This window comes from Bos grunniens, chromosome 17 (genome assembly GCF_055505025.1).
Source record: "Bos grunniens cultivar Pamir isolate PY7600 chromosome 17, Bosgru_T2T1.0, whole genome shotgun sequence".
NCBI classification, from domain to species: domain Eukaryota; kingdom Metazoa; phylum Chordata; class Mammalia; order Artiodactyla; family Bovidae; genus Bos; species Bos grunniens.
This window is the reverse complement of record NC_141181.1, coordinates 4,295,141-4,319,258: the sequence shown is the minus strand read 5'-3', so window position 1 is coordinate 4,319,258 and position 24,118 is coordinate 4,295,141. Positions and strand designations below refer to the sequence as shown.

Genomic DNA, 24,118 nt, shown 5'->3' with positions numbered 1-24,118 from the left:
ACGTCCAGTTCTAACTGTTGCTTCCTGATTTGCTTATAGGTTTCTCAAGAGACAGGTCAGGTGGTCTGGTATTCCCATCTCTTTCAGAATTCTCTACAGTTTATTGTGATCCACACAGGTCAAAGGCTTTGGCATAGTCAATAAAGCAGAAATAAATGTTTTTCTGGAATTCTCTTTTTTGGAACTTTCCCACTCGGAGTATGAAATCACCCAGCGTATAAAAACTAACCACTGCCACGTTTCGCAGCTGCTGCACTTGCCTTCTGCGATGGCTCACACGCTGTCTGTGGAGTGTGCTTTTCTCTGAATCTGAATAAATTTGCTTCTTACCTATCATTTTGTTTCTCCCTGAATTCTTTCTGTGATGGGACATCAAGTTGTCTCTCCCTGAATTCTTTCTGTGATGGCTTCGTTGGGTCCTGACACCAGGTACTGTGGGTTTTGACTGGGTCCGAGTCCCAGGCAGGGCTTTGGCGGGCTTGGGGCCCCGCACGTGGGTTGAAGCCCCGGGCTGTGGTGAACGGCTTCCCCTTTCTTAGCGGCGTGTTCCCTACTCCCCCGCCACGGGGCCTCCCCGGTCCTGTCACTCCTGCTTCCCACGGACCCCTTTCTGCCCTGCGTTTGCCTGAGGCCCTGCGTCTAGTTACCATTGGTGGTTTAGAAAAATCAGAGGAAAGCCCCGAGGCCTCTGCCAGGGCTCCGGGCTCTGGGTTTCCCCTTAGCCCCCTCTGGTACTTGGTGGTTACACTTTACAGGACTGAAGGATTGAGTAGGTTTTCGTGGCTTTGTCTGTTGACTTAAACATTGTGTAATATTTCTGAGGTACTGTGTTTTCTTTGGTCTTAAAAAAAAAAAAATGAAGACTGTGTGACTGTGGCATTACCTGTATTTTTTTGCCTTGAACATTTGTTGTCTTTTTAGCATTTCATGTCAAAGTAAGACCTGAAGTAGTTTCCTGTGAATGTAATTCCCAAATACTATGTCAGTTGTTGGCAAACTACATTGGTTAAAGCCTCCAGCACGATGTTGCTCCCTGAGTATTGGTGGAATTTGGGGATTTCCTCCGTTTGTCTCCATGGCTGTGTGTTGAATGGGACTCCTTCTGTAAGGCGTGAGGTTAGGCGGTTTGCCTAAGGCTGGAGAAGGGCACAGTAGCCTCAGGAATGAGCTGGGAGAGAGGCATGATAGTAAGCAAAAAATTCAAAATTTGAAGGAAAAGCATCCCTTCCTTGTGTAGGAGGAAACCAGGTCTGATGCAAGTCCAAAGGTAAGATTTGGTGTAAAAAGAAGGGGAAGTCATTGAGGAAGAGGAACTGAGGTTTAGAAATGCAAAGTCCGACCTTTGCAGAGTCAGTTGGCTCCCTGCTGTGAAGGGTGCTGTGGCGAGAGCTGTCAGAAAGGAGTTTGGTTGCATGCTTCTAATTACCCTCAAGTTTTATAGTTGAATTTCCAGGTGATCATTAGTTAACATACTATTACCAATAGTGCTGTGGCAAAAGGTCTGCAGTTAGCTAGTGTTAACATTAAAATTTATGTCTGAATGGGCGCCACACCCGGCAGAGAAGCTGTCGCCCGGTTCCTGCAGCCAACATTATGCGGAAAGTTTCATTTTTTACCCCTTGAGATACCCTGGGTTCCAGCCAATCAGAGGAGGTCTTAGGCAATCAGGAAGGAGAGGCCAGCCCTGTCAAGTGTCAGCCCTGCCCTTCATGACGGAGCGTTCTCCCTGCATTTCTCATTACAGAAGTCATGTTTGTTGTAACAGGATTAGGTAATTCAGAAGAGAACCACAGAGATAGAAATTGCCCTCTTCACTCTCCTCACTAGCACTACCTAACCTGCACACCTTACTCCAGGTGTGGGACTGTTTTTGTCTCCATATGCTTCCCCTCTGCTTGACTTTTTCAGGCTCTCCCTCAGAAAGTCTGGTGGGAAGCTTGGCTGCTGGCTGTGCCAGGTAAAGCTTCACATCCCGAGAATTCCCTCCCAGCGCTCGTGGTCCCACAGAGGGCTCTGCTGGACCTGCCTCGGGTCACATGCAGGTCCTGGGGAGGACACACCTCTCCCCGGCAGGAGAAATGGCCAGAAGCCAGGGCTGCTCCACACGTGCCTTCTCCCAATACTCTGTAACTTTAAAAAAACTGCCAAAGAAAAAGCGGTAGCTAATAACAAGCGCACAGATACGTAATTTGTAATGGCTGACACGGTTGGCAGGGAAAATGTGTTACGCAGGAATTATGTTTTTATTTATGTGTGTCCTGTTTTGGAGACAGCATAAGTAATCATGGGTGTGTGTGTGTGTGTGTGTGTTGCCTGTCTCCAGCGTAAGTAATCATGGGTGTGTGTGTGTGTGTGTGTGTGTGTGTGTGTGTTGCCTGTCTCCAGAGTAAGTAATCATGGGGGGGTGTGTGTGTGTGTGTGTGTTTTGCCTGTCTCCAGCATAAGTAATCATGGGGTGTGTGTGTGTGTGTGTGTGTGTGTGTGTGTGTGTGTGTGTGTGTGTGTTGCCTGTCTCCAGGGACTTTTGTACAGAGAAGCTTGTCTGGTCGCGCATGACGGGTGTGCAGGAGGCATAGGGTTTGTTTCCAGGTTGGCTTTTGACTGGATTCCTGACTGTGGGCAAGTGACCCTCTGGGTGTCCATTTCCTGGCCTGGCAAAGGAGAGACTCAGACCCTGGGGTGTGTCAGGTCACTCTGACACAGAATTTCAGGGGCTTGATTTTCATCACTGCGTGTTGTGTAGAGGGTTTGTGGCTGTGTTGAAGATTTTGTGCAGCCCTGGTGTGCGTGTGTATTTGGTGCCTTTGCCAGGCTGTGACTCTTTGTGCCGTTTCCTGTGGGGAGATGTGATTGGCTTTGTGTTCCTCTGGGTTTCTGGGCTTGTGCTGTAGGGGAGGCGGGGACTGTCCCCGTGGAGGGTGGCCCTTGTTACGACCCGCTGTCCAGGAGGTGCCCGCCCTCCGTGGGCTGCCTGGGGGACCTGCACAGGGTCCCTGCATGGACGGCGCCCACCGCTCTCCCTGCGCTAGCTTTTCCTGCCTTCATGGACATCCTGCAGTTATTGCTCTTTAGCCTCATCTCTTCGGCACCATGTTTTTGCAGCTTGAGAGGCTTCTTTGAATTTTGGTCCCATGTGTTTCAAGCGTTTGCTCAACCGCTGCGTGAGCGGCTGGTCTGCCCTGCGGTCTGTCCTGAGTGTCCCTGGTCTGCCCTACAGTCTCTCCTGAGTGTCCCTGGTCTGCCCTGGGGTCTGTCCTGGGTGTCCTTGATCTGCCCTGGGGTCTATGCTGGGTGTCCCTGGTCTGCCCTGGGGTCTGTGCTGGGTGTCCCTGGTCTGTGCTGGGTCTGTCCTGAATGTCCCTGGTCTGCCCTGGGGTCTGTCCTGAGTGTCCCTGGTCTGCCCTGGGGTCTGTCCTGAGTGTCCCTGGTCTGCCCTATGGTCTGTCCTGAGTGTCCCTGGTCTGTCCTGGGGTCTGTGCTGGGTGTCCCTGGTCTGCCCTGGGGTCTGTGCTGGGTGTTCCTGGTCTGCCCTGGGGTCTATGCTGAGTGTCCCTGGTCTGCCCTGGGGTCTGTGCTGGGTGTCCCTGGTCTGTCCTGGGTCTGTCCTGAGTGTCCCTGGTCTGCCCTGGGGTCTGTCCTGAGTGTCCCTGGTCTGCCCTGGGGTCTGTGCTGGGTGTTCCTGGTCTGCCCTGGGGTCTGTGCTGGGTGTCCCTGGTCTGCCCTGGGGTCTGTGCTGGGTGTTCCTGGTCTGCCCTGGGGTCTGTGCTGGGTGTCCCTGGTCTGTCCTGGGTCTGTCCTGAGTGTCCCTGGTCTGTCCTGGGTCTGTCCTGAGTGTCCCTGGTCTGCCCTGGGGTCTGTCCTGAGTGTCCCTGGTCTGCTCTGCGGTCTGTCCTGAGTGTCCCTGGTCTGCCCTGCGGTCTGTCCTGAGTGTCCCTGGTCTGCCCTGGGTCTGTCCTGAGTGTCCCTGGTCTGCCCTGGGTCTGTCCTGAGTGTCCCTGGTCTGCCCTGGGGTCTGTCCTGAGTGTCCCTGGTCTGTCCTGGGTCTGTGCTGGATGTCCTTGGTCTGCCCTGGGGTCTGTCCTGAGTGTCCCTGGTCTGCCCTGCGGTCTGTCCTAGTGTCCCTGGTCTGCCTTGGGGTCTGTCCTGGATGTCCTTGGTCCTCGTGGCCGCCGCCTGCGTGCCCGGGACGGCCCTTCCCACAAGCTCTGTGTCTGTGAGAGGGACAGCAGTGTGGTGCCTATGGGTTTTTAGAACTGGGGGTGAAGTAAGTAAGCCTCGCTCACTTTCAGATTTTGGCCTTAGATAATGTACAACAGATTGGAGCTTGCCTCTTCAAAGAGTGTATTATTTAGTTGTAAATATGGAAATTTATTGAAAGAACCTAGGCTGTGAAAACAGAACCGAGAGTAAGTCAGGACTTGGGCTCCTAGCACTTGGCTTTGGTAGATTTGCGTGGGTTGAAAACCCTAAGTTTTGTATTTAGTGTATCCTTTTCCAGGGATTGGAGAAAACCATGAAGCTGTTTTAAAATATTGAGAAAAGAGGACTGGTTTTAAAAACAGTGTGCAGACTGGTTGCCGTGATACTGATCCACCATCCACCTGTGGAGGGGTAGGGGAAGCCTCTGGGTGGAGAAACAACAGGGCCATCACCAGTGAGAGCAAGAGTCGGCTTAAAAGCCGGTAGCGGAGGGGAAGACTGACTTCAGAGCGTGAGGAAATAGCTTTCTCGTGCCCATTTTCTCCTGTGGTCCCCCTCTTTCTTCTTTGAAAACACTGGTCTTGTCTCTTGGCTCCCTTCCTAGGCCTGTCTCATAGTGTGTTGGTATCAAAGTTCGATTACAGCATAGGCCTCAGGTCTAGAGTGTCTGAGCCCATTAGAGCGCAGGGAGGAGAGGGCTTGCTGGGCTGGGGGTGGAGGGGGCTGAGGGGGAGGGATGTGGGGGTGGGGGGAGCCAGCCCTCCTGGGAGAGTGCGGCCGAGAGGGGCTGGATCCTGTAGAAGCGCAGCACGCTTTCTTATCTGAAGTGTGTGGTGTGGGTCACAGGAGGTGCTGCTCTTTTGCTCTTTCTGCGGACAGACTGTTCAGTGTGGCCTGGGGGGTGAGGAGGCGTGCCTTTGCCCCGACTGTCCAGAGGGCTTGGACACCACTGTGGCCTCTTCCGTGATCATTCGTGATTTCTGGGATGTGTGTGTGCTCAGTTGCTCACTCGTGTCTGACCCTTTCTGGCGCCATGGACTGTAGCCCGCCAGGCTCCTCTGTCCATGGGATTCTCCAGGCAAGAATCCTGGAGTGGCTTGCCATTTCCTACTCCAGGGGATCTTTGCAACCCAGGGATTGAAGCTGTGTCTCTTCCATCTCCTGCATTGATGGATGAGTTCCTTACCATTGCGACACCTGGGAAGCCCGATTTCCAGTATATTTTGTGATTAATTTTATCTTGGTGCTTCTGAGAAATTACACTGAATTTAGCATCTGTGAACTTTGACTTTCATCTGTATAAAATAGAAATGTTCCACATAGACTTGGTGCTACTTGCCAGTAGTAAAAGAAATGATTGATTACTTTGAATTTTCTATTTAAGGACATTGCATACAGCGTACTTCTAAACTGTGGTAGGTGGGATGGAATCCATTTACAAAAGAAATGAAAGTAACATTTCCACTTAAATTAGCAAACGTTTGTGGGTGTGGGCCTTCCTCCTCTTCAGTCACACCTTGAAGAGAACTCACTCGGTGTGAGTGTTTCCACTGAATGGAAATAAGTATGTAAAGTAAGAGACCTGTGTGGACTCATTTAGAAACAGGCTGCTGCTTTGGAAGGGAGTGGGTTGAAAGAAGTGAAAAACCAGTGAGAAGAGAAGACTGAATCTTCAGGGGGGAAGTCTTCATGCGGGTCAAAATAAGGTACCAAATTAATCTTACTCATTAGAGAAGACAGATTAGAATTTAACACACACATGACTCACACTTGCTGCCTGAGTTAGGAATGATTTCATTGCTCAGAAGACCTCCCTTGCCTCCTTACCCCATCCAGGTAACTGTGGGAGAGTTTTCAAATTTGACATATGCCCACGTTTTGAATTCATATGGTGTATTGAATTAAGTAAGATCTGATTGCAAAAATGGACTCTGTGGGCTGTTACACAAGATGTTACCATATGTTCATTTCACGAAACCATGCTTTACGAAGAGAACCACCATCATTATTTCAAGTCTGAGTAGTTCATGGTTCACATTGGAGTCAGATGTTCTGTTTGCAGCACTTAAAATTCTTGCTGTGTCTGCTCTTCTTTTTTCCTAAGTCTCTGCCACTCCTGTAAGAATAGCAACTCCTTGTTTGTGGTCAGGGGCTTTTATGCATTTGTAGCATCGCATACTCTTTTGGACATATGGTCCAGAAAATACCGTGTAAAAAAGGCTGGTTGAATTTGGGCAGATATTGATAATGCGATTATTACAATTTCCCAGTGAAATTAGTATATATGTTTAGTAGAAGTTAGTATGTTTTAAAAATTAATTCTATCTCTTCAATGTTATATCATTAATTTGTTGCATGACAGAATTTGGCGACAAAGAGTCAGCTTATTGAATGATAAAAATCAGAACCCTAAAAGATCTAGACTGATTGCATTATGAGCTGAATCATAGAAAAAGAAATTCAAAAGGTATCATTAGGTACAGTAGTGGAGTGAGGATTGGCCCCACAGGAGGGAGAAATGGAAAGGAGAGAGGCCTGCGGAGGGTGCAAAGGGGAGGGAGACTGCTTGGTGCTGAGTGCTGTGTGTTAGAGGTGAAGGCCTCTGCTCAGAGTGGGCTGGCTTGCTGGCTGCAATTCTGGGGACCCCAGAGTGCAAATGTGTCCAACTCAATGCTTCAGGAGCATTCGAGTGAGTGCTTCTTCCCACATTCCGACTCAGTGACCATCAGGTGTAGGACAGCTTGTGGTGGTCAAGTCCTGGGGTGCTCCTGACTCAGTGGTTCCAGGACGGCCTCCCTAGAGGGGGGCTCCACCTTCCCTGTGGGACAGAGGCCAGCGCCCATGGCAGGGCGGTTCCCTGTTGCTCTGGGGCTCCTTTTTGGAAGCCCAGGCTCGAGCCTTCCCTCTTGAACCTTTCAGTGATCTCATGAGCACTTAATTCCCTATGTTAAAATCCCTTTCTGCATAAAACAGCTAGCTTGTTTCCTGCAACCTGACTTTTGCTGAGATGGAAATATTTTATCAACATAATGGGAATAAACCGCATTGGAAATAGAAGTACACTGAGTGGATTCTGGAATAAGCCACAGACAGACGGATGAGTGGATTTGCTGTTTCCAGATGCGTGACTCCTGCTCTCCTAGTGGGTGCAAGAGCAGTGGATTGCTTGGGGGTGTTATTCCCAAAACAGGTTGCCAGGCTCTTTCCCCAGAGATTCTGATTCAGGAGGAAGTAGTGGATTCCTGGAATTTGGATTTTATTTTATTAAAAAAAAAATTTTTTTTGAATGTGGACCATTCTTAAAGTCTTCATTGAATTTGTACAATATTGTTTCAGTTGTTAAAGTTCTGGCTTTTTGGCCACGAGGTATGTGGGATCTTAGCTTCCGGACCAGGCAGCTAGCTAACGGCTGGTCCATTTGGGAAGTTTCTGGAATCCATATTTTAAAAAAGCTGTTCCTGGTTATCCTGAGAGGTGGCCAGGTTGAATTCCAGTGGACTAAATAATTTCTTGACTCCATGATCTGGTGCTCACGATGATTCTTTTTAAAAGGGAGGAAGTGTTCAGGAGCTACACATTTTAAAATTCCACTGCAGGGGATTTACCTTTTCTTGGATTCAAAGGGATTAATTCTGTAACTAGTGCCAGAATGTGGCAGAATTTCTAGTGTGGAATATACAGGATTTCCTTCTTTTGTTACTAGGAAAGTAAAGAAATAGAGATTTTGGAAAGAGTGTTCCTGAACACAGAATAAAAATTGAGTTGTTTGTCGCGAGAGTTAAAAATGTAATACTTTATATGCAGTGTAGTTATTGTAGTAACTGTGGCATGTCACAGTATAATCCCCCGATTCATTGTATAAAGTACTGTTAGTGTATGTTCTTATCTCTGTTTATAGTTAAAGGAAAACCACAATGGAGACTATTTGAAATACGGAAATGCCTCCTCAGAGGAGAGGTCATAGGATTATTTGGAAAACTGGCAAATTGAGAGTCATTGAGTAGCACTGGAGTTCACTGGGCCCTGGAGGCCAGGCCGCGGAAGGTCCCGGCTCCCAGGCCTGTGACGATGAGAACGGGGGTGGACACAGCAGGGGACGTCGTTTCTCCGTGGAAGCGCTTGTTCTGCTCTTGTTAGATTTCGTCACCACCTGTGCATCCTACCCGCCCCCGTGCCCCCCCCCAAAAAAAAAGGGCCACCAAAAACAACCCCTCCGCCCCCAAACTGCTCCAGTCCTAATTTCTGCCTTTCTCTTCATCTTCTCATGCTGGCATTTGGAAGGCCCGTGACAACAAATGAAGTCTGAGAGTGCCTGCTTGATTGCAGTTGATGAGCCCTAGATAATTGGGGTCCTTGCAGCGGCAGGGGTTGTATGTCAGATGGCCTCGACTGAAGGGCAAGGCTGTTCTTCCCCGGCAGCTGTCAGACTGCTTGAAATTACGCAGAATGATTTTGCACTTGGATAATAGGCAGGCATTAACTGCAGCTTGTTACAGAGTGCTGCATAATAATGGGAAACGTGGCCGTGCTAATCAAAGGCATCTGCATATGGCATTTTCATTTTGTATAGGAGGCATCTGTGTGCACAGAGAGGAAATGAACTTGCATTGTGGCGCTTCCGTGTTTGAGAAGATGTGTCTGCAGAAATGGCCTCCTTCCCTTCCTACGCTGAATCCTGACAGAAAGATGGAATTAGGAGGCTGGCCTTGCCTCCTAATGTGTATACTTGCCTTTTTTTTTTTTTCTGAAACCACTTTATTGAGATACAATACACACAGCCTACAATTCACCCATCTAAAATGTGCAGCTATTCTAATACATCCACAGGGTTAGGTAGCCACCACCACAATCTAATTTTGCAATGTTTGCCTCTCAGAAGAAGCTGTGGTGCTTTTATAAAGACAGTGTTTAAGGGACACTTTTTTTGGGTCGAGATGCAGTTTTTTTTAGACCTTTTGCACAGTCACCCTGTTTCTCAGAAAGCATTTGTTTTCATAAATAGCAATAAAATGTATTTTAATGTTTCAGAGGTTACCTGCAGTCCTTATTTTTGGACCCAGTCTCATAAATTAGATTTTAGTTCCTGGGCTTATCTAATGATTAGCTGGGGGGTCTTTTTACTCTCAAGTGACAGATTCCAACTAAAAAGAATTTGTTAGTTGTCATAGCCTAAAGAAGGACAGGTGATGGCTTCTGGGATAAGCAGTCAGGGACTTTCTGTCCATCCTGCAGATCTTTCATCCCCATGTTGGCCACGTTGCCCCCATGGTAGCTGGGGGACTGGGTGTGGCTGTGGGGGACACGTCTCTGCACTCGGCCTTGAACGTGGAATGCACCTGAGGTAGCAGACGCGCGGCCGAGGACGTGGTGCTGAGCTCACGTCAGCGTGCCTGTGTGCTTGTGCACCTGCTGTCTATAAGTACGTAGGTTTTTTGTTTTAATTGGGCTGTGCCAGGTCTTAGTTGCTGCATTTGGGGAATCCCTTTTTTGTTTGGTTTGTTACTTTTAGTTGGGGCATGCGAGCTCTTCAGTTGGGGCTTGCGGAATCTACTTCCCTTACTTTTAGTTGGGGCATGCGAGCTCTTTAGCTGGGGCTTGCGGAATCTACTTCCCTGACCAGGGATCGAACCCAGGCCCCCTGCATTAGGAGTGCGGAGTCGTAGCCACTGGACTACCAGGGAAGTCCCTAAACACTGTAGATTTTGGTTTATTTCTTCATTCTGGGATTCTGAATCCACTCATTCAAATAGTGGAACCAGAATTGCCATCTCAGGCCTCTTGCTGCTTCGGGGCCTTAGTCAGACAATTTTAACAGGCCCAGGCCTGGGATGCTGCTTCCCAGAGATCCTTCCCAACCGGGGGTTAACAGAGGGGATCTCGTACAGTCCTGGCTTAATCTCTCCGCATTGCAGCGCCTTATTTTTCTCAATAGACTCAAGATCCTTTCTTTTTAAAAAAAGTCTTAGTTGTCTCAGCATTATATTAACAAGTATAGCATTTGTAATTTAGTAAGTCACTATAATTTGTATACCCTTGGTTTGATTAGATCTGACTTTTTTTTCTAAGGTGAATAAAAAAATAACTTACCTGACATTGGTTTTTAAAACTATTTTATACATAGTTTTTTTTCCCCTCTCTCACACATTTAAAATTTGATATGGTCAAGGCTTACATTGAAATTTGAGAAATCTTTTTTCATGACATTTCCTGTGGTCTCTGGTATATTTTGGTGAGGCTAACTTTAACTGGATAATTAAAAAGATATTCTGAGGCTTGGATTGTGGTTTTAAAGATCCATTACACATTTCACCTGTGTAATAAATGCTATTGAGCAACTGTTCTCTAAATTCTTGAGACACAGTTCCGTACAAGTTCAGTTCAGTTGCTCAGTTGTGTCCGATTCTCTGCGACCCTATGGACTGCAGCACAACAGGCTTCCTTGTTCATTACCAGCTCCTGGAGCTTGCTCAAATTCATGTCTATTAAGTTGGTGATGCTGTCAAACCATGTCATCCTCTGTCGTCCCCTTCTCCTCCTGCCTTCAATGTTTCCCAGCGTCAGGGTCTTTTCTAATGAATCAGTTCTTCACATCAGGTGGCCAGAGTATTGGAGTTTCAGCTTTAACATCAGTCCTTCCAAATAATATTCAGGACTAATTTCCTTTAGGATTGCCTGGTTTGATCTTGCAGTGCAAGGGACTCTCAAGAGTCTTCTCCAACACCACAGTTCAAAAGCATCAATTCTTCAGCACTCAACTTTCTTTATGGTCCAACTCTCTGGACTATACTGTACATGACTACTGGAAAAACCATAGCTTTGACTAGATGGACCTTTGTCCATCTATCTCTGGTTTTTAATATGCTGTCTAGGTTGGTCATAGCTTTTCTTCCAAGGAGTAAATGTCTTTTAATTTCATGGCCGCAGTCGCCATCTGCAGTGATTTTGGAGTCCAGGAAAATAAAGTCTGTTACTGTTCCCATTGTTTCTCCATTTATTTGCCATGAAGTGATAGGACTGGATGCCATGATCTTTGTTTTTTGAATGTTGAGTTTTAAGCCAGCTTTCTCACTCTCGTCTTTCACTTTCATCAAGAGGCTCTTTAGTTCCTCTTTGCTTTCTGCCATAAAGGTGGTGTTATCTGCATGTATGAAGTTGTTGATATTTCTCCCGGCAATCTTGATTCCATCTTGTGCTTCATCCAGCCTGGCATTTTGCATAATGTACTCTCCATGTAAGTTAAATAAGCAGGGTGACAATATACAGCCTTGACGTACTCCTTTCCCAATATGGAACTGGTCCATTGTTCCATGTCCAGTTCTAATTGTTGCTTTTTGACCTGCATACAGATTTCTCAGGAGGCAGGTAATGTGGTTTGGTATTCCCATCTTTTGAAGAATTTTCCACAGTTTCTTGTGATTCATACAGTCAAAGACTTTAGTGTAGTCAATGAAGCAGAAGTAGATGTTTTTCTGGAACTCTCTTGCTTTTTCTATGATCCAACAGATGTTGGCAATTTGATCTCTGGTTCCTCTGTCTTTTCTAAATCCAGCTTGAACATCTGGAAGTTCTTGGTTCACGTACTATCGAAGCCTGACTTGGAGAATTTTGATCATTACTTTGCTAGCATGTGAGATGAGTGCAATTATGCTGTAGTTTAAGCATTTTTTGGTCAGTTTTCATTCCAATCTCAAAGGCAATGCCTAAGAACGTTCAATTCCGCGCAGAACAGACCAAAACCCCTGTCCTGGTGGTGCTTGCAGTCTGGGTGTGGGAAAGAGGCAGAGAACCTGGATGCAAGGAACAGCTGCATTGTATGGCTTTTGGAAGGTGATATGTAGTGTGGAGAAACTGGAAAAAATGGGGCAAAAAAAAAAAAAAGAGATGAAGGGTGGGGGCTGTCATTATAAACAGAGTGTCTGGGCTTATTAAAGAGGTGAGATTTTCCAAAGATTTGGAGGAGGTGAATGAGATCGCCATGAGGCTACTTGGGAAAAGAATGTTCCAGACAGAATGGCCAATGTACAGGCCTTTTAAGATGGGCATTTGTGCCTGGAGTGGTCCCAGGGCAGACAGAAGACCGTGGGCTATAGCAGAGCGTACCGAAGAGGGAGCAGATTGAAGGTGAGTCACTGCAGTCCATGGGGTCGTGAAGAGTCGGACACGACTGAGCGACTTCACTTTCACGTGTTGGAGAAGGAAATGGCAACCCACTCCAGTGTTCTTGCCTGGAGAATCCCAGGGACGGGGGAGCCTGATGGGCTGCCGTCTCTGGGGTCGCACAGAGTCGGACACGACTGACGTGACTTAGCAGCAGCAGCAGCACAGGGTGATGGCTCTGTGGACTCAGTTCACGAAAGCAGTGAATGTGGAGTCACTGGGCCTTTGAGCAGAGCCGTGAGACTCTGAGTTCGGTTCTGAAAGGCCGTCCTGGCTGGCATTGACCTGCACTGTGGGGAGGCCACTTGAGGTCACTTGATTGCAGTTGGTGGTGAAGTGTCCAGGCCTGGTGGAGGTGGGAAGGTGGTGTGGTTCTGGATTTGTTCTGCACCAGAGCTCACAGGATTTCCAGTAGATTGATGTGGAGTGTAGGGCAGAGAGAGCAGTTAAGGATGATTTCAAGATTCTTGGCTGGAATAGCTGAGCCGGGATGGCTGTCGATGCAGCAGTGGAGGGTTTTGTTTTTTAATGTCTTTGAGAATTCTCAGAAGACCGTTGGGCTTCCCTGGTGGCTCAGGTGGTAAAGAATCGCCCCGCAGTGCAGGAGACCCAGGTTCGATCCCCGGGTCAGGGAGATCCCCTACAGAAGAAAATGGCAACCCACTCCAGTATTCTTGCCTGGGAAATCCTATGGACAGAGGAGCCTGGCATGGGGTTGCAAGAGGGTGACTTGACTTAGTTCCTAAACTATGCTGCTAGTAGTAGACCTGTGTGTGGGTGGGCAGCTGGAAAGCTGGGATTGGAGAGAGGAGGGCTGGGTTGGAGACGTGAATTTCAGGTGACAGAGCTTGGAGACTGGATCAGATCAGCCAGTGAGTGGCTGTAGATGGGGAAGAAAGCCGGTAGCTAAAGCTTGGGGGTCTCTGAAAGAGATGGTGGAGGAGGCAGAGCCTTGAGAGACAGGGAAGTGGAGCAGAGTAACAGGACACTGGGAGTTGAAACTTTTGTTAACTTTTCAGTAGCTTGTGAACATGAAAATATGTTACTTGATAGAAAAGTAATTTCAAATTGTTTTTAATAAGAATATACCTTCCTGTTGCTCTTGAGTTTTCTAAAAGCACATAACTGAAAATTGTTAATATTCTCAAAGACATTGCTCCATGTAACAAATTTGGAATATGGGGTGGGGTGAGGGAACCGTTGCTGACCTTCCCCCATCCTAACGTGGCCGGTTAGTATTTGAGTAATTGCCTGCTCATTTTCCTTTGTAAGTCTTTCATTGTAATCATATTGCACAGGACAGTTGTGTTTCCTTTTATTTACTTGTTGTCAGCTTCCCCCCCCCACCCCCCCATGTTGCTATTATTATCTTAAGAACAGTTTTACTGGAGCGCTCTCCTTTTGCAGTTGGTATTCATTGATAGAAGGATTGACTGGCTGAAGGTACCTTGTGGCCCGCTGATCTTGACTTCCTCTCCTCTCCACTGGGCTCTGGGACCTCTGTGGGCTTCATTTAGTGCTTGGTCTGGGCTGGAGAATGCTGGGAGGAGAGGGGAAAGAGTTAGAGAAGAGACAAGACCCTGGCAGGCCGGGCCCGTGAGAGGGGACCCAGCCCAAGGGCCGCACAAAGGGAGGGCGGCCTGTGCCCAGGGCCGCCTTCTGGGCCATTGTTTCTTCTGTAATGTCTTCAGCAGTAACACTTCAGTGCCTCAAGAAAAGAAAGAAAAATTACAATTTAAAAGGAAAGCCCTTCATGGACTATTTGCATATGAGTGGCATCTGTATAATTAAGAACAATTAAGTTCCCTGGGCTGAACTGAAAGGGAGGCGACTACTGCTAACAGCCTGGAGCTGTCAGCTCCCTGGGATGGTTGGAAGCAGCTCAGCCTCCGCCGCCACCCGCCTCCTCAATACACACAATTCTGGAGCTTGTTTGGTCTTGCCCTGATTTGCTTTTGGAGAGTCCATGGAAATCAGAACATGAATCTTGGCCATTTCTGCTGACTTTAGAGCTGACACCCCCATCCTCTCCCTACCCCAGGCACTCTGCACAGCTCTGTGGCTGTGTTTTAATCCTCACAGTGGACTTCAGAGTGTTATCTTAATTTTATAGTAGTGGAAACGGAAATTCTGGCCACGTGACTGTTAAGATGCCCTCGTGTGCTCGTCTAGCTAGTCGCTTCCACCTTTTGAGGGTTGATCTCAGCTGGGGTCCCAGTGACTCTAGGCCCTGGGAATTTTGCAGATTTCTTCCTTCCACTGCTGTAACCTTTTTGGACCGACTAGGAAGCAGGACACGGTCTGAAGCTAGAGGCAGCGCAAAGCATGACGGAGAGAAAATATCCCTCTTCTGGTTCTGCAAGAGCTCTGCACTCGGGCACCTTGTTGAAGGGCTCTGGACAGGGCAGGAGATGGCTGTTTCCTGTTGTAAGGTTCCTTCAGTCAATCCTGGGAAGGAGCCATGTGTCCATAACTGAGGAACTTCCAAGCAGTCTTTCAAGAGGAGGGTAATTTTGCTCCTTGTCCTCCCTGCAGTGTATTTGGTGTTGGACTGAGCTCTGGGTTCCCTGCAGTGTCCGACAGTGGTCCTGCAGTCCCCGCACGGGACGGACCTGCCCCTGCACGTGCAGTTACGAGGCAGAACTAGAAGGAAGTTTCCAGGCCCCTTGTCCTCGGGGCAGCTCTTGTGCAGGCGTTTGTCAGTTGGCACCAGCGTGTGGCCAAAGCCACCACGGGCCCCCAGCATCATCGGTGGCTTTTCTCCGCGTGGGGCAGCAGGGACTGTCTGAGAATTGTCTTTGTTTTGCTGTCAGATTTGGGTTCCTTTTACTGCTGTAGCCATTTCGCCTTCTCATCTGTCAGGAAGCTCTGGTTCTGGGCCACATGAAAGGCTAGCACTGCGGGAACCTGCCTCCCCAGGGCAAGCAGCAGCTTGGAGGGTAGGGCTGTTGGACAGTGTGAGTTCTGTTGAGCAGTGACCACTGGCCGTTCTGGTGAGAGCTGTTTCAATTAGACTTAAGCTTTAAGGTAACTCAGTTACAAAACACCAGCAATTTAAAACAAGATAGTTTTTCCTCTCTCGTGCTTTGTGCCACATCTGGTTCCAGACAATCTTCAAGGAGCCCTGCCCCTCCAGGTCCCCCCTCCCCAGGATGTACCAGCCTGGTACTCAGGATGTGAGGTGGTGGCGTCTGTGCGTGGCAGCCGGTGGAAGAAAGGGTGGAGGGAGGGCCAGAGGGTTTGTGTCAGAAACTTGCTCCCCATTTGCTGGAGCCTGGTTCCATGGCCATACCCAGCTGCAGGAGAGCCTGACAGATCTGGGGAAGAAGCTGTGAAACCGCGACCATTATTTCCCAAGAGCAAATGCTTTTGATGTAGCACATCCCAAAATGACCACTGCTCCACCCCCTAGAGAAAACCCTAGCCCCTGTGGCTTGTGTTCAGGAGTCCTTTTTCTGGGCACATTCAGACGGTTTCTCCGTTGTCAGTAAGCCCTGGGCTTCGCATGAGAAAGCTCAGCGTTGAAGCCATTCTGGTAGTGGGATTATATCATATAAGCCATGAACTGTGAAGAAGGAAATGGCAACCCACTCCAGTGGGATCCTGGGAAATCCCACGGACAGACGAGCCTGGCGGGCTGCAGTCCGTGTGGTCGCCAAGAGTCAGACACGGCTTAGTGTCTAAACGGCAGCAGCAGCAAGCCAGGAGCTTGGTGGTGGGGAGTTACGCTCTGCAGGCAAGCATGGGGTCTGTGCCAGTGTGTTACAGGGACACTCTGTGACAGACCAATTAAAAGAGTTTCTTCTCTATTCCTGTTTTCAAAAAAGGTTTGCATTCCGAGGTTGGATTTTGTTTTGTTCTTTTCTTTGCAAGGGAGAGCCCTGAGATTGTTGGCTAGTGCACGTTGTCCAGCTGGTCGGAGGGGCTGGAACGCCCGGCACTTGCGTCCTTGCTCTCCCCGTGTGCTCATGCTGTGGCCGGGGGGCAGGCCCTGCACAGGACAGTCAGAAAGGGGAAGCGTTTCTCGTAGATTTCCCCCATATATTGCTCATATCCTTGTAGTTGCCTGAAGATTGTTTTGGTATACTTGCTCCCATGGGGATTTAAAAAAAAAAAATCAGTTTATTGTGTTTGAATTAAAATTTTGGATCATGAAGTTACATAGGATTCTTTCATTGTACAAAGAAACTCTGAAAGATCGCCTTAGGTACATCTGTTTTTGTGTTACCAGCCTCCCTGAAGTCTGCATGCCTTCATCTTTGCTTTTCCCTTAGTCAAAAACTCCTTCCTCCCTGTTCAACTGAACGCAACATATCCAGCCTTCTCAGCCCCACTGAAACGTCGCCTCTTCCAGAAAGCTTTTCTGAACCTGCTTTGCAGCATCTTTCCCGCGTATGGGCTGTGTTCCACCTGTGTGAGATGTGAGACTGTAAGCCATGGGAGTTAGGAGGCTTTTTGTTCTTGTTTGACTTCTTGGGTCAAACTGCCTTGGCTGAGGTGTAACAGCTAGTGCAGCTCAAGTGAAGGAATTGGTGGGGTGGGATTTGACCCCGCTGCTTTTTTTCTGGTGATGGTGGTTCCATCACCAGAAAAACTAAGGAAGTTCCTCTGGAATACAAGCTGAAGGTGCTACATCCTGTTTGCCTGAAAGCATCATATGTGAAAGTAATAGCTTTTTCAAGCTTTAAATTTATAGAACCAATCTAATTAATCAAATTTGCTGTGACCAATCCAGAATATTCACACTGCTCTCCATCCAAAAGCATTTCCACGTCAACTAAGGTAACATTTAATTCCGCTTAAATATCAAGGCGATTGTATTTTGGAAGTCATCTGTGAATAAATATGTAAGATACGTGTATATTGAACATCCATGTTTCACCATGTGTTAGGAAAGAAAATTATTCTGTTTAAAATAACGATGTTTATATACCAAGCTCCTTATTGTTGTTCAGTCGCTCAGTCATGTCTGACTCTTTGTGACCCCGTGGACTGCAGCACACCAGGCTCCTCTGTCCTCCACTGTCTTGCGGAGTTTGTTCAAATTAATGTCCATTGTGTCGGTGATGGTGTCTAACCATCTCATTATCTGCCTCTCTCTTCTCCTTTTCTCTTTATTCTTTACTAGCCAGCATCAGGGTCTTTTCCAGTGAATCAGCTCTTTGCATCAGGTGGCCAAAGTATTGGAGGATCAGCCTCAGGATCAGCCTCAGGATCAGTCTGTCCAGTGAATATTCAGCGTTGATTTCCTTTAGGATTGACTGTTCTGATCTCCTGGCTGTCCAGGGAACTCTCAAGAGTCTTCTCCAGCACCACAGTTAGAATGCATCAGTTCTTTGGTGCTCAGCCTTCTTTACGGTCTCACATCTGCACATGACTACTGGAAAAACCGTAGCATGGACTATGTAGACCTTTGTCACCACAGTGATGTCTCTGCTTTTTAATACATACACTGTCTAGGTTTGTCATAGCTTTCCTTCCAACGAGCAAGTGTCTTTTAATTTCATGCAGTAACCGTCTGCAGTGATTTTGGAGCCCAAGAAAAGAAAATCTGTCACTGCTTCCACTTCTTCCGCTTCTATTGACCATAAAGTGATGGGACCGGATGCCATGATCTTTGTTTTTTGAATGTTGAGCTTTAAGCCAACTTTTTCACTCTCCTCTTTCATCAAGAGGCTCTTTAGTTCTTCACTTTCTGCCATAAGGGTGGCATCATCTGCATATTTGAGGCTGTTGATATTTCTCCCAGCAGACTTGATTCCCGCCTTTGCTTCCTCCAGCCCAGCGTTTCTTATGATGTACTCTGCATAGAAGTGAAATAAGCAGGGTGACAATAGACAGCCTTGTTGTACTGCTTTCCCAATTTTGAACCCATTGTTCCATGGTCTGTTCTGTTATTTCTTGACCCGCATACAGACTTCTTAGGAGGCAGGTAAGGTGGTCTGATAGTCCTGTCTTTTTTAAGAACTCTCTAGTTTGTTGTGGCCCACGCAAAGACTTTAATGTAGTCAGTGAAACAAAGTAGATTTTTTTTTTTAATTCCCTTGCTTGCTCCATGATCCGGTGAATGTTGGAAATTTAAGCTCTGATTCCTCTGCCTCTTTGAAACCCAACTTGTACATCTGGAAGTTCTCAGTTCAATGTACTGCCAAAGTCTAGCTTGAAGGATTTTGAGCAAAACCTTTCTCGCATGTGAAATGAGCGCAATTGTATGGTAGTTTGAACATTCTTTGGCGTTGCCCTTCTTTGGGATTGGGATGAGGACTGACATTTTCCAGTCTTCTGGCCACTGCTGAGTTTTCCAAATTTGCTGACACATTAAGTGCAGCACTTCAACAGCATCATCTTTTAGGATTTGAAATAGCTCAGCTGGAATTCTGTCACCTCCATTAGCTTTGTTAGTAGTAATGCTTCCTAAGACCCACTTGCCCTCATATTCCAGGATGTCTGGTGTAGGTGAGTGAGCACACCATGATGCTCATCCAGTTTATTAAGACCTTTTTTGTAGAGTTCTTCTATGTGTTCTTGCCATCTCTTCTTAATCTCCTCTGCTTCTGTTAGGTCCTGGCCTTTCTGTCCTTTATCGTGCCCATCCTTGCATGAAATGTCCCCTTGATATCTAGTTTTCTTGAAGAGATCTCTAGTCTTTCCCATTCAATTTTCCTCTATTTCTTTGCGTTGTTCAGTTAAGAAGGCCTTCTAATCTCTCCTTGCTATTCTCTGTAACTCTGCATTCAGTTGGGTATATCTTTCCCTTTCTCTCTTGATTTCACATCTCTTCTTTCTTCAGCTATTTGTAAAGTCTCCTCAGACAACTGCTTTGCCTTTTTCTTGAGGATGGTCTTGATCGCTGCCCCCTGTACAGTGTTAGTAACCTCCATCCATAGCACTTCAGGCACTCTGTCCGCCAGATCTAACCCCTTGGATCTATTTGTCACTTCCACTGTATAATTATAAGGCAGTTGATTTAGGTCATACCTGAATGGTCTAGTGGTTTTCCCTTTCTTCACTTTAAGCCTGAATTTTTGCAATAAGGAGTTCATGGTCTGAGCCCCAGTCAGCTCCAGGTCCTGTTTTACTGACTATGTAGAGCTTCTCCATCTTTGGCTGCAAAGAATATAATCAGTCTGATTTCAGTACTGACTGTCTGGCAGTGTCCATGTGCTGTCTCTTGTGTTGTTGGAAGAGGGTGTGTGCTACGACCAGTGTGTTCTCTTGACAAAACTGTGTAGCCTTTGCTCTGCTTCATTCTGTACTCGAAGGCCGAGCTTGGCTGTTATTCTGGCTATCCTTTGATTTCCTGCTTTTGCATTCCAATTCCCTGTGATGAAAAGGACTTTGTGTGTGTGTTAGTTCTAGAAGGTCTTGTAGGTTGGGGCATAGACCTGGGTTACTATGATGTTGAATGGTTTGCCTTGGGAATGAACTGAGATCATCCTGTCGTTTTTGAGATCCTACTCAAGCACTGCATTCTGACTCTTGAGTTGACTGTGAAGGCTGCTTCATTCCTTCCAAGGGATTCCTGCCCACAGTAGCAGATACGATGGTCACCTGAATTAAATTTGCCCATTCCCGTCCGTTTTAGTTCACAGAAAAGCTTTAGAAAACAGCTTGTTCTGTTTGTCTATGTGTCTGTTTCTGTTAGGGTTACCAAAGGGGAAAGGGCAGGGGATAAATCAGGAGTATGAGATTAACAGATACACACTGCTGTATATAAAAGAGATGAACAACAAAAATTTACAGAATAGCACAGGAAACTATACTCAGTATCTTGTAGTAATCTATAATGGAAAAGAATCTGAAAAAGAATGTGTGTGTGTGTATATGTGTGTGTGTATGTATATATATATGAGAATAACCTTGCTCTACATCTAAAGCTAACAATATTGTAAGTCAAGAGTAGTTCAATTAAAAAAAAACCCAGCTTTTTCATGTTCAGATTACTGATATCTAAATTCATCTGGGCACTTAGAGAAGTCACAGTTGTTTTTCTGAGAATAGCTACTGTATTGCATAAACGTGCTTGGTCCACCTGTGGTCGAGAATAAGACCTTCACTCCCAGTCTCCAGTTCACTTATTGTCTGTGTGAATTTCTGCTTTGGTTCACGTGTAGCATTTGGTCAAGACTCTTATTGCTGGAGACGTCTAGGACTGAATTACTTTTTCATGCTAACTTGTCTTAGAGCTGAAAGAGAGTGCAAAATGTATTTTGTATTTTGCAGGTTTAAAAATCATGTTTAAGTATTTTAACATATAGTAGCCTGGGAAAAGATGTGAAATCTTCAACTCATAGATGAGAAGCCATGCTTTGCTGTAAAGAGAAAGTTGGACCAGGGATAGGAAACATGAGCTTAATTACCAGCCTTTTCTTTTATAGGTTTTTGCAAGGCTGTTTAAACACTTGACTAAAGTTCTTTATAGCATGTGGACTGTGATATGATTAAATGTGTAAATCCAGTTATGGATTTTAAAATTCTTTAATGTGCAAATGAAACGACTTTTGAATGTAAGGTCCTGCTAGTGAGACTAGAAGGAGGGGACCGCTTTGCATGGTGTCGGCGTGTGGGTCCCAGGGTACCTGTCAGTGTTGGCTATGTGTGGAGTTAGAAAGCCGGGAGATGTCGCGGTTGCTGGGGGGCTCCGGGCTGGGCAGGTTGGCTGTCGCTCACCGGGAGGGGCAGACCATGCTGTGAACCGCTGGGGAGACCAAGGCAGATGCTGAGCTCCATCCTGAGTCACAGTTGGGGGGTGCCAGGGGTGGGGGCATCTGCAGGATAGCATTGCCTCAGATGGAAACAAGAGTCAGAAGCTCAGCAGAGGAGTCCAGGCCACAGATGCACAGGCTTGGGAAATGAATCAGTCAGACCACAGAAACCGACTCTGGCTGATTTAAGCAGAAAAGGAATTTATTGAAGAGATGTTGGGCAGCTGACAGAATCTCGAGGAAGTCTTAAGAACCTGGCTCAGAAAACAAACAAGCAGAAAGGGGACTTAGTAGCTCGAACCACAGCCAGAGTGTGTTCTGGAGGGAGACTGCCCGGCACTCCCCGGCCTACCGCCGGCCATGGTGCTCGTTCCCCCGAGACCCCCGGCCCACCGCGTGGCCATGGTGCTTGTTCCCCTGAGACCGCCCGCCTCCCACCGCCACTGCCCTGCAGGTGTATCTGCCCAAGTCTGGGTTGTATGCTGGCCCCCTGGCTGCAAGCAGGGCCACTGAAACTAGGACGGCTGGCCCTTGAACAACTCGAGTTTGAGCTGCGCTGCTGCTGCTACTGCTGCTAAGTGCTTCAGTCGTGTCCGACTCTGTGTGACCCCATAGACGGAAGCCCATCAGGCTCCCCCGTCCCTGGGATTCTCCAGGCAAAAACACTGGAGTGGGTTGCCATTTCCTTCAAGTCCACTTAAACGTGCTTGCTTTCTATAAATATGGACTCCATGAGCCACGCTTGGTTGACTCTGGTGCAGAACCAAGAATATGGAGCAGATCCCCAGGACCAGCTGTAAAGTTACACACAGACTTGTGACTGTGTGTGGACGGAGCCCCGGAGCCCCAGTGTTGTGCCAGGGTCACCCGTAACTGGCCCTTTTGCCAAAGCCCAGAAGGGGTGATATCTGGGAATGGGGTAAGGAAGCTCTGATGATGCTGAACAGTCAGAAGAACCCAGATGTCTCTATGGGAAGCATCACACTGTTGGTGATGGGTGAGCCTGGGGGTGAGGACTGAGGAAAGGGTGGCCTGGGAGAGGTGAGCAGGGGAAGAGGGCCTGGAGGGGAGCTGAGCGGGAGCAGCCACAGGGGAGGGAGGAAGGCTGGGCAAGACTTCTAGGAACCACAGAAGGGCAGCTCAGGAAGGAGGAGCTGGCGGAGCGGGTAAGCCAGCTCAGCACTCAGGTCCCAGGTTGTTACCCTTGGCGACCTCGGCACAGCAGCCTCAGTGAGGGGAGGGGCGGGCTGTGGGAGAGAAGTGGGGTGGGGGGCAGATGGGGATGGGCTCTGGGCATGTGCTCACAGGCCCCTTCAGCCACCAAGTGGGCCTTGGCAGGTTGTTTAAACACTCAGCACATCTGTGTCTGTATGCATGAAAATGTGTAGTAATAGTCTCCATCGGTGCACCAGTATCCATGGGATAATCAGATGCTTGGCACAGCATCCTGTATGCTCTAAGTGTTCAATAAATGTGCGTGCTCCCAGTGGTATGTTCACCGGCAGTTTGACTGCAAAGGGCAGAAGGGGGATTGGAGCAGGTGTAGAGCATCAGGGCGTCTGCTCAAGTGAGGGGGCATGAGTTTCATGTGTGTAAGTGGAGGAGGAGGTGCGGGTAAGGAGATGGTGAAAGCCCTGGGGCGGGCAAGGCAGGATGGGGCTGGGAGGTGGGGGGTCGTCCTTGAGAGAGGAGCACCTCCTCTGTGGCTGGAAAAGGTCATCAGCAACTCACGGTACAGAATGACGTGGAGGACTTTGGTCCTGTCCTTGGAGTGCTTGACCACCAACCAGCCAGGTGGCTTAAAACCCCAGATCTCTTGTCAGGGAAAGTGTTATTTGCTCAGTCATGTTCGACTCTTTGCAACCCCGTGGACTGTATGTAGCCCACCAGTCTGCTGTGTCCTTGGAATTTCCAGACAAGAATCCTTGAGTGGGTTGCCATTCCTTTCTCCAGGGGATCTTCCTGACCCAGGGATTGAATCTAGGTTCCCCCTCATTGCAGGCAGATTCTTAACTGTCTGAGCCACCAGGGAAGCCTTTTCACTGAGGGTGCCTCCGATACACCACTATTGATGTTGCTCCAGGAACTTCCCTTGGCTTTGACCTTGAAGCCCAGGCCTTCTTTTAGTGGAAGAAACTAGGTGACTTCCTTGGTGCTGCAATGGCTAAGACTTTGTGCTCCCACTGCAGGGGCCCGGTTCGATCCCTGGTCAGGGAACTAGATCCCACATACCGCAACTCAGACCTGGCGTGGCCAAATAAATAAATAATATTTTAAAAAAGAAGAAGCTAGGAAAATTGTGTCCTACCAAATGACTTTTTCTCCGTGGGAACTTAATGGGGAAGAATGTGGATTTCTGCCTCCATTTTTAAGTGGTTGCTTGCAAGTTAATTTACCAGGAAGAATGACATTTCTAACTTAAGTAGACATGCCTGTGTATTTCATATTTTTTCCTTTCAGTAAACTTCTGGGGAGAAGTATTTTTTTAATTTAAAGCAGAAAGCGACTGGTAGCACCATGATTATAATGTTATAACTCATGTAGTTACAGAACTCATTTCATCAGTCATGCAGCCTGGGCATTTGTGTTTCCACGGAAGGCCCTCAGACAGGTACGGGTGGGTCCCAGGAGTCCTCACGGCGGGCAGTGCTGCTGGTGGGAGCTGCAGGTCTTGCCCTGAAGCTGCCCATCTGACTGGGGGCTGCAGGAGGCTGGAGCTTCCTATATCCCTACAGGGTGGGTGCCAGGCCACTGCATAGAGGGCCAGAACTGAATTCCTCTGGGACCCCTGGGAATGGCAGCTGACTCTCAGAAATCCCTATTTCCTGCTCAGGGCCCAGGGGGATTAATAGTGCAGGAATCCCTACCTTCCTAGAGGTTTCCCAGCTCTGGGATCTGAATAGGTGCTCAGCTTCTTAATAAAAAAACAGCCCAGTAAGTGGCTCATTAAGGAGCTCATTAGCATAACCTGTTTTTCCTCAACACCTCAGCATCTAGACCGCTGCAACCTTTTCATCCTTATCCAGTGCCTAAAGCCGTTGTCGTCAGTTCAGTTC

The 24,118-nt window shown here is 47.8% G+C and overlaps 1 protein-coding gene and 1 non-coding gene across 12 annotated transcripts in view; one reads left to right on the top strand and one right to left on the bottom strand.

Annotated features, from left to right (window-relative positions):
* The window catches only part of TMEM131L (transmembrane 131 like), a 173,506-nt gene that overhangs the window by 60,547 nt on the left and 88,841 nt on the right, over positions 1-24,118 (top strand). Inside the window, exon 1 of one of the 11 annotated variants that reach the window (XM_086345877.1) lies at positions 21,959-21,981. The exons of 8 other annotated variants lie outside the window; for them this stretch is intronic. In XM_086345877.1, coding sequence (XP_086202003.1) covers positions 21,977-21,981 — 5 coding nt within the window. In that variant the 5' untranslated portion in view covers positions 21,959-21,976. Of the gene's footprint in view, positions 1-21,958; positions 21,982-22,599; positions 22,677-24,118 lie in introns of those variants that run through there. 2 more of the 11 variants (XM_086345883.1, XM_086345885.1) reach the window with 2 other exon arrangements.
* On the bottom strand, positions 9,809-9,881 carry TRNAR-CCU (transfer RNA arginine (anticodon CCU)). The gene has a single exon. It is a non-coding gene; the product is annotated as a tRNA-Arg (tRNA).